Source organism: Gossypium raimondii, chromosome 9 (genome assembly GCF_025698545.1).
Source record: "Gossypium raimondii isolate GPD5lz chromosome 9, ASM2569854v1, whole genome shotgun sequence".
Lineage (NCBI taxonomy): Eukaryota > Viridiplantae > Streptophyta > Magnoliopsida > Malvales > Malvaceae > Gossypium > Gossypium raimondii.
The window spans coordinates 28,674,436-28,690,744 of NC_068573.1; the positions used below are offsets into that span (position 1 = coordinate 28,674,436).

Consider the following 16,309-nt stretch of genomic DNA (forward strand, 5'->3'; position numbering starts at 1 on the left):
TGCACAAATGTTTTCACATATATATAAAATACAAATTATTAATGTATAAAATATAATACAAATATAAAATACCTTAAAATACGATTATGACATAACAAAATACTTGAAAAGGACACTACTACATACTACTGGGTCTATATAACATTCACAAGGTGCTTTTTGAGGTGAGAAAACAGAATATATATAGTTTCAAAAGTGCAGAATAAACAAAGGGGAAAAACAAAAACCTTATTTTCCCTTCTTTTTTTTTCTCTCCCATTTCCTAGAAATGATTTTAAAGAAAGCATTTTCTTGTCGCCCTTTAAACAACAGAAGGCCACCAAAACCATTCAATCTTCAACCAGAACATTATCAGATTCATCTAAAACAATACACATTTTGATAAATCAAGCATCACACAAGTATCTGCACCTGAATTATCTTTGCCATTGCGTTTGAAGGAAACGCGATCTGCAACGTTTGATGCTGGGGGAAATAGGATCGGGATCTTTGCACACTGCTGAATTTCCTCTCAAGACCCTAATGCAGCTCCGTGCATCAACTGCAAGAACCGAGTAGATTCTTTTAAGAGAATTCATCAGCTTGTAAAAATGTTTAAGGTTAAACTATCTGGCAGGTCCCTATGCTATAGGCTGAAGAGCAAATAAAAGTGCGCAATTTAGTCCCTATACATTTACTTTCTTTTTGCGTCACTTTAAAACACAGGTTACTTACTGTTGTTTACAGTTTTACTTATTTGCTTCAAAACTAAATGTACAAAGACTAAATCGCTCACTTTATAGTAGAGGGACTAATTTGTTCCTAAGCTTAGAACCGTCAGGTAGTTTAATCAAATATTTAACATACATGTCCAGTAGGACAAATAGTACCATAATAATCTATAGGAGAGGAAATTACTGGACAGAGTCTGATGCAGCAATGAAAGCAGAGAACAAAGAGCTGGCATCAACGAGGAACTCTTTTCCGACTCAGTATCTCCTGCTCTTTCAGTCGATGCTGGAACCGGGCAAGGCGAGCTTGAAGACTCACCAGACTAGCAGCCTTGCGTGAAAGAACAAAGCTCAGCTGGGTCACATAATTGTCAATGTGGCTGCCTGGTTGGTCCACCTCAGCCAGAAGCTTCATTTCCTATCATAAAGGCGCAAAATAAGATGAACACTGGTTCAATTGTTGGATGAATCTATGTTTCTCAAACTCAAGTGCAAGTGTTGGATGCAAGTATATGTCATAAGAGGGCATGTTCAGATTTCTTTTTTTAGTTTTTTTCATGTATTTGGAGGGACTTTGAAATGTCATACCCGATACTCTTGTCCGAGAATGTTTTGGACACAAGTGTACTTTAAGAAAAATGAAGAGACGGAGCAACATAGATATGAATATTTGGAAAAGGGAGAAGGATAATTTGTTCAGCTTATTGATGTGGCTTCAGTATAAGGAATGTAAATGCCTCTCAACACAAGTACTCGAAAATGAAAAATATTCACCATGGATCAAATGCAAATTTACTTACTTCACGAACAATCTCCATTGTGTCTTCAATTTCTTTTCTGTGAGCAGCAATTAGCGCCTCTTCCTCCTGCAACAAACCAAAAGCATACATAGAATGAAGAAAATCCCGAGACCGTAAATATAAAACAACAAAATGAACAGTACAGATCGCCTACCTCAAGTATTGCATTGATATTCTCATCAGTGGGAGGCTCTGGATCATATTGTCTATATCCAATGGTATTAGTTTCGTTATTATTAACAGCATTCACCTGCCTCGAGTTTGAAGCAGACAAATCAGATCCTCCATCTTTCTTGGCCCAATTCCTCGTCTTTTCCGGTTTTTCTTCTGGATCATATTGTCTATATCCGACGGTATTAGTTTCATTATTATTAACAGCATTCACCTGCCTCAAGTTTGAAGCAGAAAAATCGGATCCTCCATCTTTTTTGGCCCAATTCCTCGTCTTTTCCTGTTTTTCTTCTGGATCATATTGTCTATGTCCAATGGTATTAGTTTCGTTATTATTAACAGCATTCACCTGCCTCGAGTTTGAAGCAGACGAATCAGATCCTCCTCCATCTTTCTTGGCCCAATTCCTCGACTTTTCCAGTTTTTCTTCTCTAGTTGCTTTTCTACGAGGCGGTGACACCTTTGGCACTTTCTCTTCTGTATCAGCTGAATTTTGAGAATTTGATGAATAAACTCTTTGGCTCGAAGAACCACCATAATTACTATTCACTTCAAATCTCTCCCTATCCGTTGGGCCAGAAGCCTTTCCACTTTCCTCCCTCCCATTGAATGGGTAACCTGACGAAAAAGTAGAGGGCTGTTTGTCAATGTCTGTAGTATAAACATCTTTCTCTGCTACCCTTCGACCAGTATCAACAACTTTTACTTCCGGTTGTCGCTCATAAATATCTTCTACAACAGCAGTAGGTAACAGAGACGATGCTGAAGAAGCATCCTTATTACTTGGTTGAAAAGAATTTACAGCCTGCTCTTTTTTCGGATTACCACTTTTGGAAAGACTCTTAACCCTGTTGGTTTGGAGAATAATAACCCTTATTTAGTCCAAAACTACAACAATACTATCTACTGCAACAAAGGAAGTCCATTTTGTAGAGACTCATTATAGAAACAAGCATACCTATCAGCATATCTCAGAGTATTGAGAGTATGTTCACATGATCCTGCATTTGGAGAAATACAGGAGATCATAACTGTCCTTGAATTGCCAACAAAGGAGTCACGAAGTACTTCAGTGAGTTTGCTCCCACGGAAAGGTATATGGATCTGGTCATTGTCTAGCGCACGAATGCACTCCTTAAGAGCCAAAAGGCTTTTATTTATTTCAGCGCCTTCAATCCTAGCAAGAATTAAAACCATTATATCAGAACCAAGCTAAAAACAAACCAGGTGTTAAAGCTAGTTAACAAGCTGATGGATAAAGCTAATCCACATATTAGACCTTTGGAAGTGGTTTCCGAAACCTTCTTTTTCCCATGGACAGATTTAAACTTACCTAGTTTGCCGGTCATTGTCAGTGGTATCAGCACCTCTTTCGCTGCCAGCAAGATCGATAAAAGAAATCTTTCCTACAACCTTCCCAGGTTTTGACTCATCCCCATCATTTTTCCGCTTGGACTCCTTTATCTCTGGGTGCTTCTTGATGACAAGTTGTAAAATTGCATGTGACCTTGAAGATTCCTCATTTGCACCAGTAGATCCTGTGCTTCTAGCGGCATTTCCTCTCTCAATGTATTCCTTCACAATTTGCACGTCTGACACCTCAAATTCTTGCAATCCAACAATGCAGACTTGTTGTCTCCCATCTTCTCTCATACAAAGTTTCCTTTAGAAGAACATTTAGAATATTGAGCAATCTAATTGTTATCATTAATACATAAATGCATCCACGGTTACATCATCATGCATGTTGAAAGAGAATGTGTGTTCGACGTAGTGCCAGCAGAAACTTCATCATAAATCAATCAGGTGGTCTAAGGGAAAAAAGATTTTTTTTTTTAAAGACCAACACAAAAATAAGAAAGGGAATAAAAGGAAATACTTTCTATCACTCAGAAGGTCGAACAGTTTTCCACCATATATCTCAAAATAGCTAAGCCACAATTTAAATCTCTGATTCCGATAAACTGGCTGATGCAAGTATCTAACAAGATCTTTTGCTGCTCTGAGAGGCAACGGTTGCATTGTGAACGTCTTACCACTACCTGAAATCAAAAGTATATTCCATGACATGGTGCAGAAATTAGCAACAAGATGTCCAACAAGAACCTAAGGAAAATAATAAAATGACTATCATGTATTGTGTTTTATGTGATTTCTTTATGTCACAACAGAGTATTCCTGCTTTCAGAAACTACCTATTAACATAGCACAAAAGCATCAACATACTCCAACATTTGCAGTCTCTAAACCTCCCAAATGGTTTCCTCAGTTATATTTAAAATACCACAAAATACCATGTGCATCACTTAACCATAAAAAAAAAAGGTTCTAAACTAGAATCTAATTTCTTCCTGACTCTTTGAATATTGTAAAATGATTTCAGTGTGAACAATAATTTTATATAAACCAAAGCAATAATTACTGGCATGAGGGAAGACATTAAAAAATGGAATAGACAATAACAAATGTAGCTAAAGACATTTATACTTCGACATCCAGATATAATTCTCCTTGAAGGAATGAGGATTAATCTTCACGTAAAAGTTTATTTTGGAAGCAAATGAAATATAGATGGCATCCAAGATGCATGCAGGCTTGGATACTAAAAAGTTCTCCTTCACATGAATATAACTTCAAGTTTATGAAAATAAAACATAAAAAATATAGCAAAGGTGCCCGCCATTCAGGAAGAAAGTTCAGGAACTCCATTCACCTGTTTGACCATATGCAAAACAAGTGGCTTTTGTTCGCTGAAAGATTATGGGAATAATCGGCTCAACAGTTTCCCGATAAACCTATAGAAGCAAACAAAAGAAGAAATCAATCAGTTGCTACACAAAATCAATAAACAAAGGATAAACTTTGGTCATGAAATACTCAAAAATATAGATGGAAAAATATTTCAACCATGTATTACCTCGTCATTTGTAACATGCTCATCCAGAACAGCATCAAAACAGAACTCATGTTTTTCTACATAGGCTGTCAAGTCCACCTTTACACAACAATCAAAGCATATATAAGAAATGGCATATCAACCAAGCACCAATTGTTCTAAAATGTTCATCTGAATAACACATAGTCACGTAGCATTAACTACTGTAAATAAGACACAAACCTTTAGCTTCGGTTCATGGACAGTTAAAGCATTCTCACTGACAGTTACTATATCATCCTCCTTCCGAGAAATCTCCTTCTTGTTTAATGGTCTTTTGCGGACCTTATAGCACATACAAGACAGAAATTTAATAACAGGATTTTTTATTTTTGAAGAAATAGTTACAGGAAAACTAAAAAGCAAGGCACATAATGTTGTGCAATGAACATGCAGTGCTTAGACATATCAACTTTGCCCAGCCTAGATAAATAATGCAAGAAAAGGGGAATAAAAAGATACTATATTGGAGAACATAAACTTTAATCTTAGCAACGAAATAAACTTTAATCTTAGCAACGAAATAAACTTTAATCTTAGCAACGAAATAAGGATGTCCCTATCTCCATAAAAGGTTGAGAGGCAAAGGAGAGGGAAATGAAGCACCATAGCTACAAATCAACATACCACAACTTTAATCTTAGCAACATTATTTTCCCTTGCACTCATCTCTTTTTCATTGGCAGAAATTAATGAAGCTGAGGCATCTGCATCACTTATCTCCTTTAGCTGCCGATTAGTTGTTACATTAAGTTCATCTTCAAATTCCTTATTCAAACTAGGCATGAATGGTGATGGCTCAAAAGGTTCTGAGATAACATGCTGCAAATAAATCAAATAGAAATTTATTTCTGAAGGGAATAAAAGTTAAAAGGGGAAAAAGAAAGATGCTCAACAAAACTTAAATTGAAGTAAAATTTTGACTGAATTTTAAAAAATATCAAGAGGAAACAACATCCAGAAATATCTAACCATATCACCACAAAAACTGAAAGGAAAATAGTAGAACTACGGAATCCCATGAAAAACAATATGCACATCCCTAAAACCAAACCTCGGAAAGAAGCTCTGTATCATCCATAGCATGGAGATCAAGAAGCCCAGCTCCAAAATCACCCCTAAACTCTGGAGAATAAAAACCATCAGATGTACCCAGCCCTCCCAAACTTTGGGCAGTTGGTGTATACGGCTCTGACCCAGGTTCTCCACTAAAATTAAGGTTCCTCATTAATTTAAAAAGCCTCTGCTTCTCTTCTGCAGATTGAGCTCCGTAACCCTTCAATAATGTAGTAACTTCTCATTATCTTTGAATACATATAAAATGTAAATCATTTAAACATATAAAGGTACCACAATAGGAAGTATTTAAAACACAGATAGTTCAATCAAAAGGAAGTGAAAATTAATAAACTTATGCGAAAACAAGGAAACAAGCATCAAATTATCACGTAATAATGAATTAAAAGGTTAACCACCCTAATTGTCAACACTAGAAATGAATTTTCATAACTTCATGCAAAAGAAAACATGAATATATATCGTAAAAAGAAACATTATTAGGTGAAGAATTATGTACATCTTCAAAACATATCCCATCATTCAAATGCCAATAGTCATGAGTGTTCACCAAATAAGTTCATAAAAATGACAATTTCAAATAAATTAAAAGCAATTAAAAGTATACATTAACCAAATTCAATTATGTTCACCGAATAAGTTCATAAAAAGTAACAATTTAAAATAAATTAAAAGCCATTAAATATATACATTAACCAAATTCAATTATGTTCACCAAATAAGTTCATAAAAATGACAATTTAAAATAAATTAAAAGCAATTAAATATATACATTAACCGAATTTAAATTGCCGCATTGGAATCGAGCAATAGACAGATAATAATTAAAACAACAGAAATTATAAATAAATACGCGTGGAAATTACAAAGAGAGCGATGGTTTACCTGCATGAGGAGATTGGGAAGGAGGCGTTGGTCGATGCCGCTAGATGCCAACGGAGAGGCCAGATGTTGCAATCCAGCAGACTGCAACCACCGCGCCATAACGGCATCACCAGCATCGCCGCCGGCAGGACCCGCATTGTGCAAGGACCCACCGCCACCTCCGCCGGCGTGATCGTAAAGCGCCGCCGCTGCAGCATTGCTTTGCTGCATCTGGCCACCCATGTGGCGCTGCGATCGCCTTTGAGGAGCCAACTTTTAAGATCTATATTTACCAACCTGCCATAACAAAAAATAAAAAATCCAAAATCAAACTTCATATATAATAACGATAACGATAAAACAAATAAAAAAAATAACAGATTTTTACTCACAGGGCGGAGAAAATCCGATTTCGAAGAAGAACATGAAAATGAGTTTCTTCGGAAATTCTACTTCCAATAGTCCGTACAATTCTCTTAATCCTACAAAAAAATCACTCAAAATTCAAGCATTTAAATTATTAAAAGAACAAAGAAAGAGAGGGAAAAATTAAAAAAATTACCAGAGAAAAATACGAAAAAAAAATGAAGAGATACGTCGGAGATTCAAGATCTGCGATCAGATCTGAAACAGAAACAAAATTATTTAAAATCAGAAACAGTGATTAAATTAGATAGAATGGCCGCTCCGATTTAATTTCTATTCAAATTTTTTTTCCTTTTCAAAATACTTTGAAAATAAAAATCGAGGAGAAAATGAAAGCAGAGAGAGACAGAGAGTTAGGATTTTTTTTTCTTTTTTTCTTTGAAATATAATTATAGTTTGCTAATTTGGATTTGGTTATTTTGGGTAAGTTGCCTTTCTCTGTTTTCAAAATTATTGGAAGGCAATGTTTAAGTTGTTCGAATGACTTAAATGCCCTTATTTCCGACTGATTCTTTTTATTTTGAGTTTTGGTGACAAAAATGCCCTTAATCGTAATTTTATTCACGTACAATATTTAATTTCTATTTCAATTTGATATCTATAATTTTTACAATATAAGTATATTAATTTATGGGATTCAAAAGTATAAAAGTTCTAACAGTAACTAAATGTTCATCACATTCAATTAATTTTCATATGATAACATAAGGGTTTGTTATCTGGTTTCGATCAAAAAGTTTGCCTTCTCTGGCACGTCTCTGTCCGCCTTCTCTGGTAGGTTTTAGGTTTTATTGTTTGAGTCTATTGGGTTAAGGGCGGCAGTAAATTCTTTCGTTTTGAGATTTGGTTTCTGGATCGCATATGTCTACAACTATGGAGACAGAATTTGCTGGGTTGACGATCAATGAAGAGGAAGAAGAAATTTTACAGTTTAAATTCAAGCCAAAAACAGAAACAAAGGTAAGGAATTTTAAATTAGTGGGATGCTTTTTAACTGCTAGCATTATTCACTTTCCAGCAATGAAAAGTACAATGGCAAATCTATGGCATCCGGTTCGGGGGGGTACAAATTCGAGATCTAGGAGGGAAAAGGTATTTATTTCAGTTTTTTCATATAATGGACATGGAGAGGGTGTTAAAGGGATCCCCGTGGACTTTTAATAATCATTTACTACTTTTGCATAAGTTGCAATTGACGGAGGATCCATTAATTGTTCCTTTGATCTATACACCATTTTGGGTACAGATTCATGATATCCCTGCAGGTTTTTATTCAAAAAGGCTAGCAATTCAATTGGGAAATTTTATAGGTACTTATCTGGAGTACGATGGGTCAAATTTGGGGAAAGAAAATCGAAATTTCATGAGAATCAGAGTTCATGTTGATGTAAGATATCCTCTGAAAATGAAGAAATAGATCTTATTTTTTGGCAATTGCTCATACGTCAGATTTAGGTACGAACGATTATCTCTCTTTTACTTCTATATAGTGATTATTTTTGTGAAGCGAATATGGCGTTAGGAGTGGAAGTGGCTGAGATGGGATGGGATTTATCTTTAAGAGCTCAATCTCGAAGAGATCTAGCGATGAATAGCGTTTGGTTGCGAGAGGAGGAAGAAGATTGGGGAGGGAATAAAGAAGAAATTCAAGTGTTAGGTCCTAAAACGAGGGATTCAAGGAGGAGCTTAGGACAAAGCAGAAATATAGATCCAATATTAGGATTTAATCTGGAAGGACAATCATCGATCTTCAAAAAGGATGATTTTTCTTATAATTTGATGGATCATGATATAGAAGACAGGGTGTTAACTGTGGAGGAAGGAAAGAAGAGAGCAAGGAGAGAGAGTGAAGACGGTCTTGTAAAGGAAGAGAATAGCAATTTGGTGCAAAAGAACCGGAAAGTGGGGAATGCTAATATTGTTTTATCGGAGGCTGCCAAGAGGCAAGCCGACCGGTCACAATGAAAATTTTAAGCTAAAACGTTCGGGGTTTGGGGAGTCCACGGACGGTTCATAGACTTCGGCACTGGCTGAGGTTATATAATCCCCATTTAGTCTTCTTTATGGAGACAAAAATTAACAGAAGGAGAATGGAACGAATTCGAAGAAGATGTGGTTTTCTCAATGGAATTGATGTGGACGCGACAGGATCTCGAGGTGGATTAAGTTTGGCTTGGCGTGGAGATATCAATATTAGGCTTCAAAGCTATTTAAAAAGTCATATTAATGTGCAAATTGAGGATGCAAATGAGGAAAAAAATTGGAGATTGACTGGTTTTTATGGCTCTCCTTATTCAAATAAAGAAGAATCATGGAATTTGTTGAGACATTTGCGTAATGGAGGGGAATTGCCTTGGATGGTGTGTGGTGATTTTAACGAAATTTTGTATAGCTTTGAAAAAATAGGAGGTTTACTTCGAGAGGGAGGGAGAATGGAAGCATTTAGAACGGTTTTAGAGAATTGTGATCTAAGGGATTTGGGTTTCTCTGGAAGATGGTTCACTTGGGAAAGAGGAAATCTACCAAAAACGAATATCCAAGAGCGGTTGGATAGGGGAGTGGCTACGGAAGAGTGGATAACTTTATTCCCGGAATTTCAAGTTAGACATATGTCTCATTCTTTTTCAGATCATTGTCCATTGCTCATTACTACCAAACAGGAGGAAAAGAGAAGAATTATTAGAAGTTTTAAATTTGAGGCATGGTGGGTTTTAGAGGAGAGTTTTATTTCGGAAGTTAAAGGTATTTGGGAGACTGCCACAGGTGATTTGCTGAGTAAGATGGAAAGTTTGAAGAGGGGACTTAAGAAATGGGCTGATAAGATACAAAAAAGCAGGAAGGGAAAGAAGATGACGTTAATTTCAAAATTGGACAGCTTAGAGGAGAATGAAAGAAATAATGAAAACTTGATAGAGCTATGAAAGAAATGATGAAAACTTGATAGAGCTCATTGACACTAAAATTCAACTTAATTTTTAGATTAAAAAAGATGAGCGTTATTGGGAAAAAAGGGCGCGGGTTAATTGGCTAAAATTAGGGGATAAAAATACAACATTTTTTCATAAACAAGCAACTCAGAAACATCAGAAAACTTTTATTAATAGAATGCAATCAGATGATGGTACGGAAACAGAATATATTTTAGAAATAGAGGATATCACAAGGCTGTATTTCCAAAAGTTGTTTTTGTCTGGGAGGAGGGGAAATTATGACAGAATTTTGGCAGAAATTAAGCAATGCATTTTTTATGAGGATAATTCGAAACTGAAGGCAAGGTTCACAAAAGAAGAGATCTCTAATGCACTTGCAGAATTAGGCCCAACAAAAGCACCAGGGGAGGATGGATTTTCGGCATTATTCTATCAAAAATACTGGTCAATTATTGGCAATGAAGTCACATCGTTTTATCTTAATCTACTGAATGGAGGTATGGATGTCAGCTCAATAAACAAAACGAATATAGTTTTAATTCCTAAAATCCCTAATTCTTTGAACATTACCAATTTTAGGCCAATCAGTTTATGTAATGTGCTTTATAAATTGTTGGCTAAAGTTATTGCAAATCGTCTCCGTATTGTGATTGATAGATGCATTGACTTAGCTCAAAATGCTTTTGTTCCTGGGAGACTAATTAGTGATAATATTTTATTAGCTTATGAAATTCTTCACACTTTGAAGAATAAAAGATTAGGGAAAAATGGCTTATGGCAGTAAAACTAGACATGAGTAAAGCATATGATAGAGTTGAATGGGGCTTTATTGAAAAAATAATGAAGAAATTAGGGTTTGACTCCGAGTGGGTTGACATGTTGATGAAATGTGTTTCAACAGTATCATATTCAGTGGTTCTTAATGGTGTCATTGGAGAAAGATTTTTCCCATCTAGAGGCCTTAAACAAGGAGATCCGTTGAGCCCATTTTTATTTCTTTTTTATGGTGAGGGACTTTCTAGTCTTCTAAGGCAAGCAACGGAAGGAAATTTAATTCGAGGAGTAAAGGCTAGTAGAAATGGTCTGCAGATTTCACATTTGTTATTTGCGGATGATCGCATTCTGTTTGGAGAAGCCACAGAGAGACGTGCTACTGTTTTGAAGAGTATCTTAAAAGAATATGAGCTAAGTTCGGGCCAATGTGTTAATTACAATAAATCCACAATATTTTTAGTACAAATACACAGGAGGAAGAAAAAAGGGTAATTGTTCGGATGCTTAGTGTTCGCAGTTCAAATAATTTAGAAAGGTATTTAGGACTTCCAAATTTAGTGGGTAGAGGCAAAAAGGCAGCTTTTCAAAGTCTAAAGGACAGATTAAAACAAAGAATTGACAATTGGAGTGTTAAGTATCTTTCTCAATGTGGAAAAGAGGTTTTTATTAAGGTAGTATTACAGTCCATTCCAACTTATTCTATGGCGTGTTTCTTACTTCCTAAGTCTTTATGTAACGAGTTAGAAGGTATAATAGCTAAATTCTTGTGGGGGAAAAACCGGGGGAAGAATGGGATTCATTGGTGTGCGTGGAAGGATGTGTGAGTCTCGAAAGAAGCAGGTGGTCTTGGCTTTAGAAAACTTGATAAATTTAATATTGCATTATTAGCTAAATAGGGCTGGCGTCTTATTAATTTTCCATATTCTTTGCTAGCTCGAGTATTGAAAGCTAAATATTATCCGAATGCGTGTTTTCTAACTGCTCAATTAGGGAATTTACCTTCGCTTACCTGGAAAAGTATCTGGTCGGCAAAAGGCATTCTGGAAGGAGGACTTTGCTGGAGGGTTGGTAAGGGGGATCGTATTTCTGTTTGGAATAACCTCTGAATTTTGGGCAGTGAAGAAGACATATTACAAAATCAACAGAGAAATGGAAATATTTCATTAGTATCGGACTTGATTGATGCAGATAGAAGAAAGTGGAAAGATGATATAATTATTAATACCTTCAATACGGAAGTTGCTAAAAAGATTTTACAGATTCCTTTGGCAACGTCAGCAAATGAAGACTTCCAAGTCTGGAGAGGAGAACCATCTGGTAATTTTTCGGTTAGAAGCGCCTACAAACTATTACAAGAAGATACTCAAAATCCTATTAATTTACAAACCGAAACTAAAGCCTTTTACAAAAAACTATGGAATTTACAAATCCCCTCGAAAGTCAAAATTACAATATGGGGAATTTCTTGGAATTACAATCCTACTTTTGCTAATCTGAAGATTAAACGTATAGTTGCTGATGCCTGGTGTCCTCGATGCAACCAAGAAAAGGAGGATTGCAATCATATCTTTCGTGGATGTCCTAAAACAACAGAAGTTTAGAGACTTTTACAGTTATCTTGGCTACTAAATAATACTCAGGACTGTTTATGGAACTGGCTTACATGGGTTTTTAGTTGAGGGTCAAATGAACAGTACCGACTTTTCTGTTGTGGGCTTTGGGTAATCTGGACAAGCAGGGACAAATTTATATATGAAAACAGACAAACAACAAGCAGGGACATCTCTTTTAAAATCTCAGATTTTATTTCAGAGTTAAAAAGAATCGAGGAGAGGAAACTTAACTTGGCAGGAAGTGGTGGTCCGAGAATTGAAGAAAGAAGAACGAGTGTGTCAGTCTTCTTTGATGCAGCTTTCGATCAGCAACAAGCAAGATCTGCTTCAGGTTTGATTGTTTGAGGTGAGGGAGGGGAGATTTTGGCTTCAAAATCACTAATCCACACCAATACAGCAACTCCATTCGTGGCAGAGGCACATGCAGGGTTACAAGCCTTAGAGTTAGGAAGGTCTATGGGGCTCAAAGACTTACAAATAATAGGAGATTCGAAAATGATTATCAAAAAGTGTCAAAGCTTAGAGCAAGACGGATCGACCATCGGAGCTATCATAAAAGATATCCAAGAAATAAAAGTCATTTTTAACAGTATTGGCTTTTGTCATATTCCTAGAACAGAAAATACATATGCCCATTTGGTTGCAACAGAAGCTTTAAAGAAGGGAGAAGGACATTACCTGGTTGGGGAGGTTCCGAATATCGTTCATCGAGCAGTGGAGAGGGAGCGTCTAAGATATCAAAATTGAGAGAAAAGAGACGACTGTTGAAAGGAGTAGCAAAAGGTTAAAAGATTTGGGGAAATCTGCTAATATTAATGGCTGTGCTGGTGATAGGAAATGAAAAGATAATGGAGGCCAGCTGTTTCTTGTTCAACTGAGATTTCTAGAAGCTTTCTTTTACTTTACCGTCAGTTTGTTTTTATTTTTTTAAGGGCAACCTTATCAGGTTTCTTTGAATTTATGGGCCATTACATGAGCTTGATTTGTTTATTTCTTAGGATTTGTTTTAGGTTCGTTAAAACTGAACTTTTAAACCTATTTGGCTTTGTTTTTTTTATCTCAGTTGAAATTCTCAAAAAAAAAAAAGTATATTAATTTATGTGTTCATATGATATTTTATGTCATGTCACATTCTAATTATATTTCCTTTATATTTTAGATTTACTTTTTAATAAAAACTAAAATTATATATTTTATTAATTCTATTAATAATATTCTCAAAATAATTAATACTAATAAATAAAGTTTATTGTAATTTAATCAAATAATAAAAATACATATAACTATTTTCATCTTATTTTGATAAAATAAATAAATATAAATTCAAAGGCTTTTATGTTTTTTATATTTGTTATTAAATTTTATGTAATTAAATATGAGTCTTCTCTAAATTTATGTGTGAAAAAGGCAAATAAAAAATCAATGTCAATGTCTAATTTTTAAGTTAGGTATTGTTTTATAAACTAAAAAATTAAATATAAGATTTTTAATACAAAATTTTATAAGTTCTAAATTTATATTATAAAATTATTTATTTTATTAGTAAAAATAGGCATAGAATACAATATAATTATTTTCTTTGATAACTATAAATGTTGATTATTTTAAATTACTTATTTCATAATTTTAATCTTATTAACATAAAATTTTATATTATTTTATATAGTTTTGGATAAAAGTTCAATATAATAGGGTTAATAATTGATACACTAGTGTACTTTTTCTTATTCCACAAATAACTTTGAAAATTGACAAGTCTTTTTTAAATATTTTATTATATTTTTATAATATACTTGTCAACTCTTTGCCTTCTTGGTAGTATACCAAATAATTTCTCGATATAATAATTTGAATACTTTATTCTTTTAACAAAAATAAAAAGATGATTTATTTTGAATATATATTTTTAAATAAAATCAATTTATCTTTTCAATATTAAATTATTTATTCAACAATTTTTTATTAAAATTTATTACGATTATTAAACATATTTAAAAGAAATGAACATACTCTTATTTAGAAATATATATAATTTAAATCTTTAGCAAAAAATATATATATATAATTTAATTTATTTCATAATTTTATTATTAAATTACAAATGACTTTGCAGAAGAAAAGATTATGCAAAACAATTTAAGAAGTTTCTTTAAAACTCTCTTTTGTAAATATTTATAATTAGTACTAAAAATGAGTGGAAGAAATGATGATGACAACAATCTAAAACTTAAACAAATAAATGGTTGTACTTTAGTAAGTGAACTTTTTTGTGAAAAAAGAGTAAAATAATATTCCTTTGAAAGACTTGGTTTTAGCCTTATGCGCTTATTAATGTCCTTTGCTTATAATGGAGCCAGCTCACCCAAGCAGAAGATTGTAATTATAAAAATATTAGATTACTGAAAAATATTAAAAATAAAATAAAGTATCGGACAAAAAGGTAACGTGCAAGTTTTATTGGTAAGTTTTTATTTGTTTATAAAAATGTGAAAAGATAAGAATATTTTTATAATAATATAATTATTTTTGTCAAATGAATATTTTTTATTCATTTTTTAAGTAAGTTGATGCTTATTAATTCGATTAAAAGTTTAAATAATAATATAAATATAGATGTTTGTGTAATGTTATAGACTAAGGGTGAGTTTGGATGGGCGATGCGTTTACCAGCGGTTAGTGTAAAAACAGCGGTGGCGGTAAGATTAGACACTGTAGCGTGAGACAAAAAGTAAACTAAACTCACCGCACAGCACCCAATCGCCCATCTAAACCTACCCTAAATAAGTTGAGTATTTATATCATATTAATGTATTTTATATTTAAATTAAATTTAAGATATTTTATATTTAAATATATTCTAGCGTATTAATAGTTTATATTATAAACATTTTTATATATTTATATTTTATTTTTATTACTTGTTTTGTTTTTTAATTATGTTATCAATTCCATTTCTTTAAATATATATAAACCATTAAATATACCTTTTACTTTTAAGGTGAGTTGTTTGGGTCACTTTGGCCTCATGAAGAAGGATGACGGTTGGATCTCAAGGCACGCCAACTAGGAAAAAACAAAACATTTTAACCTTTTAAAGAGTGGATAATTATTTTATATATTATTAGTGGAGTAAAAAAAACTCTACAAATGGTTTTAGGGTATAATAAAATAATAATTAAAGAAATAAAAATACTTGACATCATTTTAAACTTGTTTGTGGAGTTTTTTACTCTACTAATAGTGGATGAATAATTACCTTTAAAGAGTGCACCGTAATTTTAACGTACACAAACAAAACCTATAAAATGTAAATATACATGTAATTTTTAAAAATATCCATGGTTTTATTTATTTATTTTGAGAAAATATGTTTTTATGAGAGTAATTATTCTATAAATAACAAATTTTAGGATGAAGTTTTTCCTAATTTTTTAAAGAATGATAAATTTTTTAAAATAAATATTTGTATAAAATATTTAAAAAAAACCTAAACGATCTCTTCACTAATATATTTAATTTTAAATTTTATAATAATTAAGTTAATGATTGATTAACTTGCGATAACATACTCACACTTTCAAACACATTGACGTATCTCGCAGTTTGTTTTCTTCCTCCGTACATCTCATTGGGTGTCATCCTTGTCTTAGTCATTGGCAACACCCTATTGATCACATGGCATGCTATGTTAATAGCCTCTGCTCAAAACAACATGAAATGTCTTTGTCATTAAGCATGATTCTAGCCATGTCTTGAATTGTTCAATTCTTTCTTTCAACGACGTTGTTCAATTTGGTGTAGAAAACACATGTTGGATGCTTGCATTATCACCAAAATCAAAGAATTTATTATTATTTTTAACTATTTTCCATAATCACTTCATATGCTGACTATCTTCCCAATGACTTGTCCTTTTTTGTTCATCAACTTCTTACCTAGATTCTTGAATGCATCAAATGTGCCTAACTTCTCTTGTAAGAACTTCACCCCAAATGAACTTGGAATAATC

The 16,309-nt window shown here is 33.5% G+C and overlaps 1 protein-coding gene and 1 pseudogene across 2 annotated transcripts; one reads left to right on the plus strand and one right to left on the minus strand.

Moving 5' to 3' along the window:
- LOC105798850 (kinesin-like protein KIN-13A) lies at nt 1-12,263 on the minus strand. Of its 2 annotated transcripts, XM_012629061.2 has the most exons (17): nt 11,913-12,263; nt 11,697-11,789; nt 7,120-7,181; nt 6,950-7,039; nt 6,579-6,854; nt 5,671-5,892; nt 5,244-5,438; nt 4,800-4,901; nt 4,599-4,676; nt 4,395-4,476; nt 3,561-3,723; nt 3,015-3,344; nt 2,640-2,858; nt 1,665-2,529; nt 1,511-1,576; nt 898-1,128; nt 1-541 (listed from the first exon to the last, which is right to left on the minus strand). In XM_012629061.2, exons 5-16 carry the CDS (start codon nt 6,798-6,800, stop codon nt 946-948), a joined length of 2,727 nt encoding a protein of 908 aa, XP_012484515.1. In that variant the 5' UTR covers nt 6,801-6,854; nt 6,950-7,039; nt 7,120-7,181; nt 11,697-11,789; nt 11,913-12,263; the 3' UTR covers nt 1-541; nt 898-945. The 2 variants fall into 2 exon arrangements, 1 of the variants encoding a protein (XP_012484515.1); XR_001135389.2 differs by lacking the exons at nt 11,697-11,789; nt 11,913-12,263 and having other exon boundaries at nt 870-1,128; nt 7,120-7,405.
- LOC105793149 (dynamin-related protein 5A-like) overlaps nt 10,089-16,309 on the plus strand; it is a 20,145-nt pseudogene continuing 13,924 nt past the window's right edge.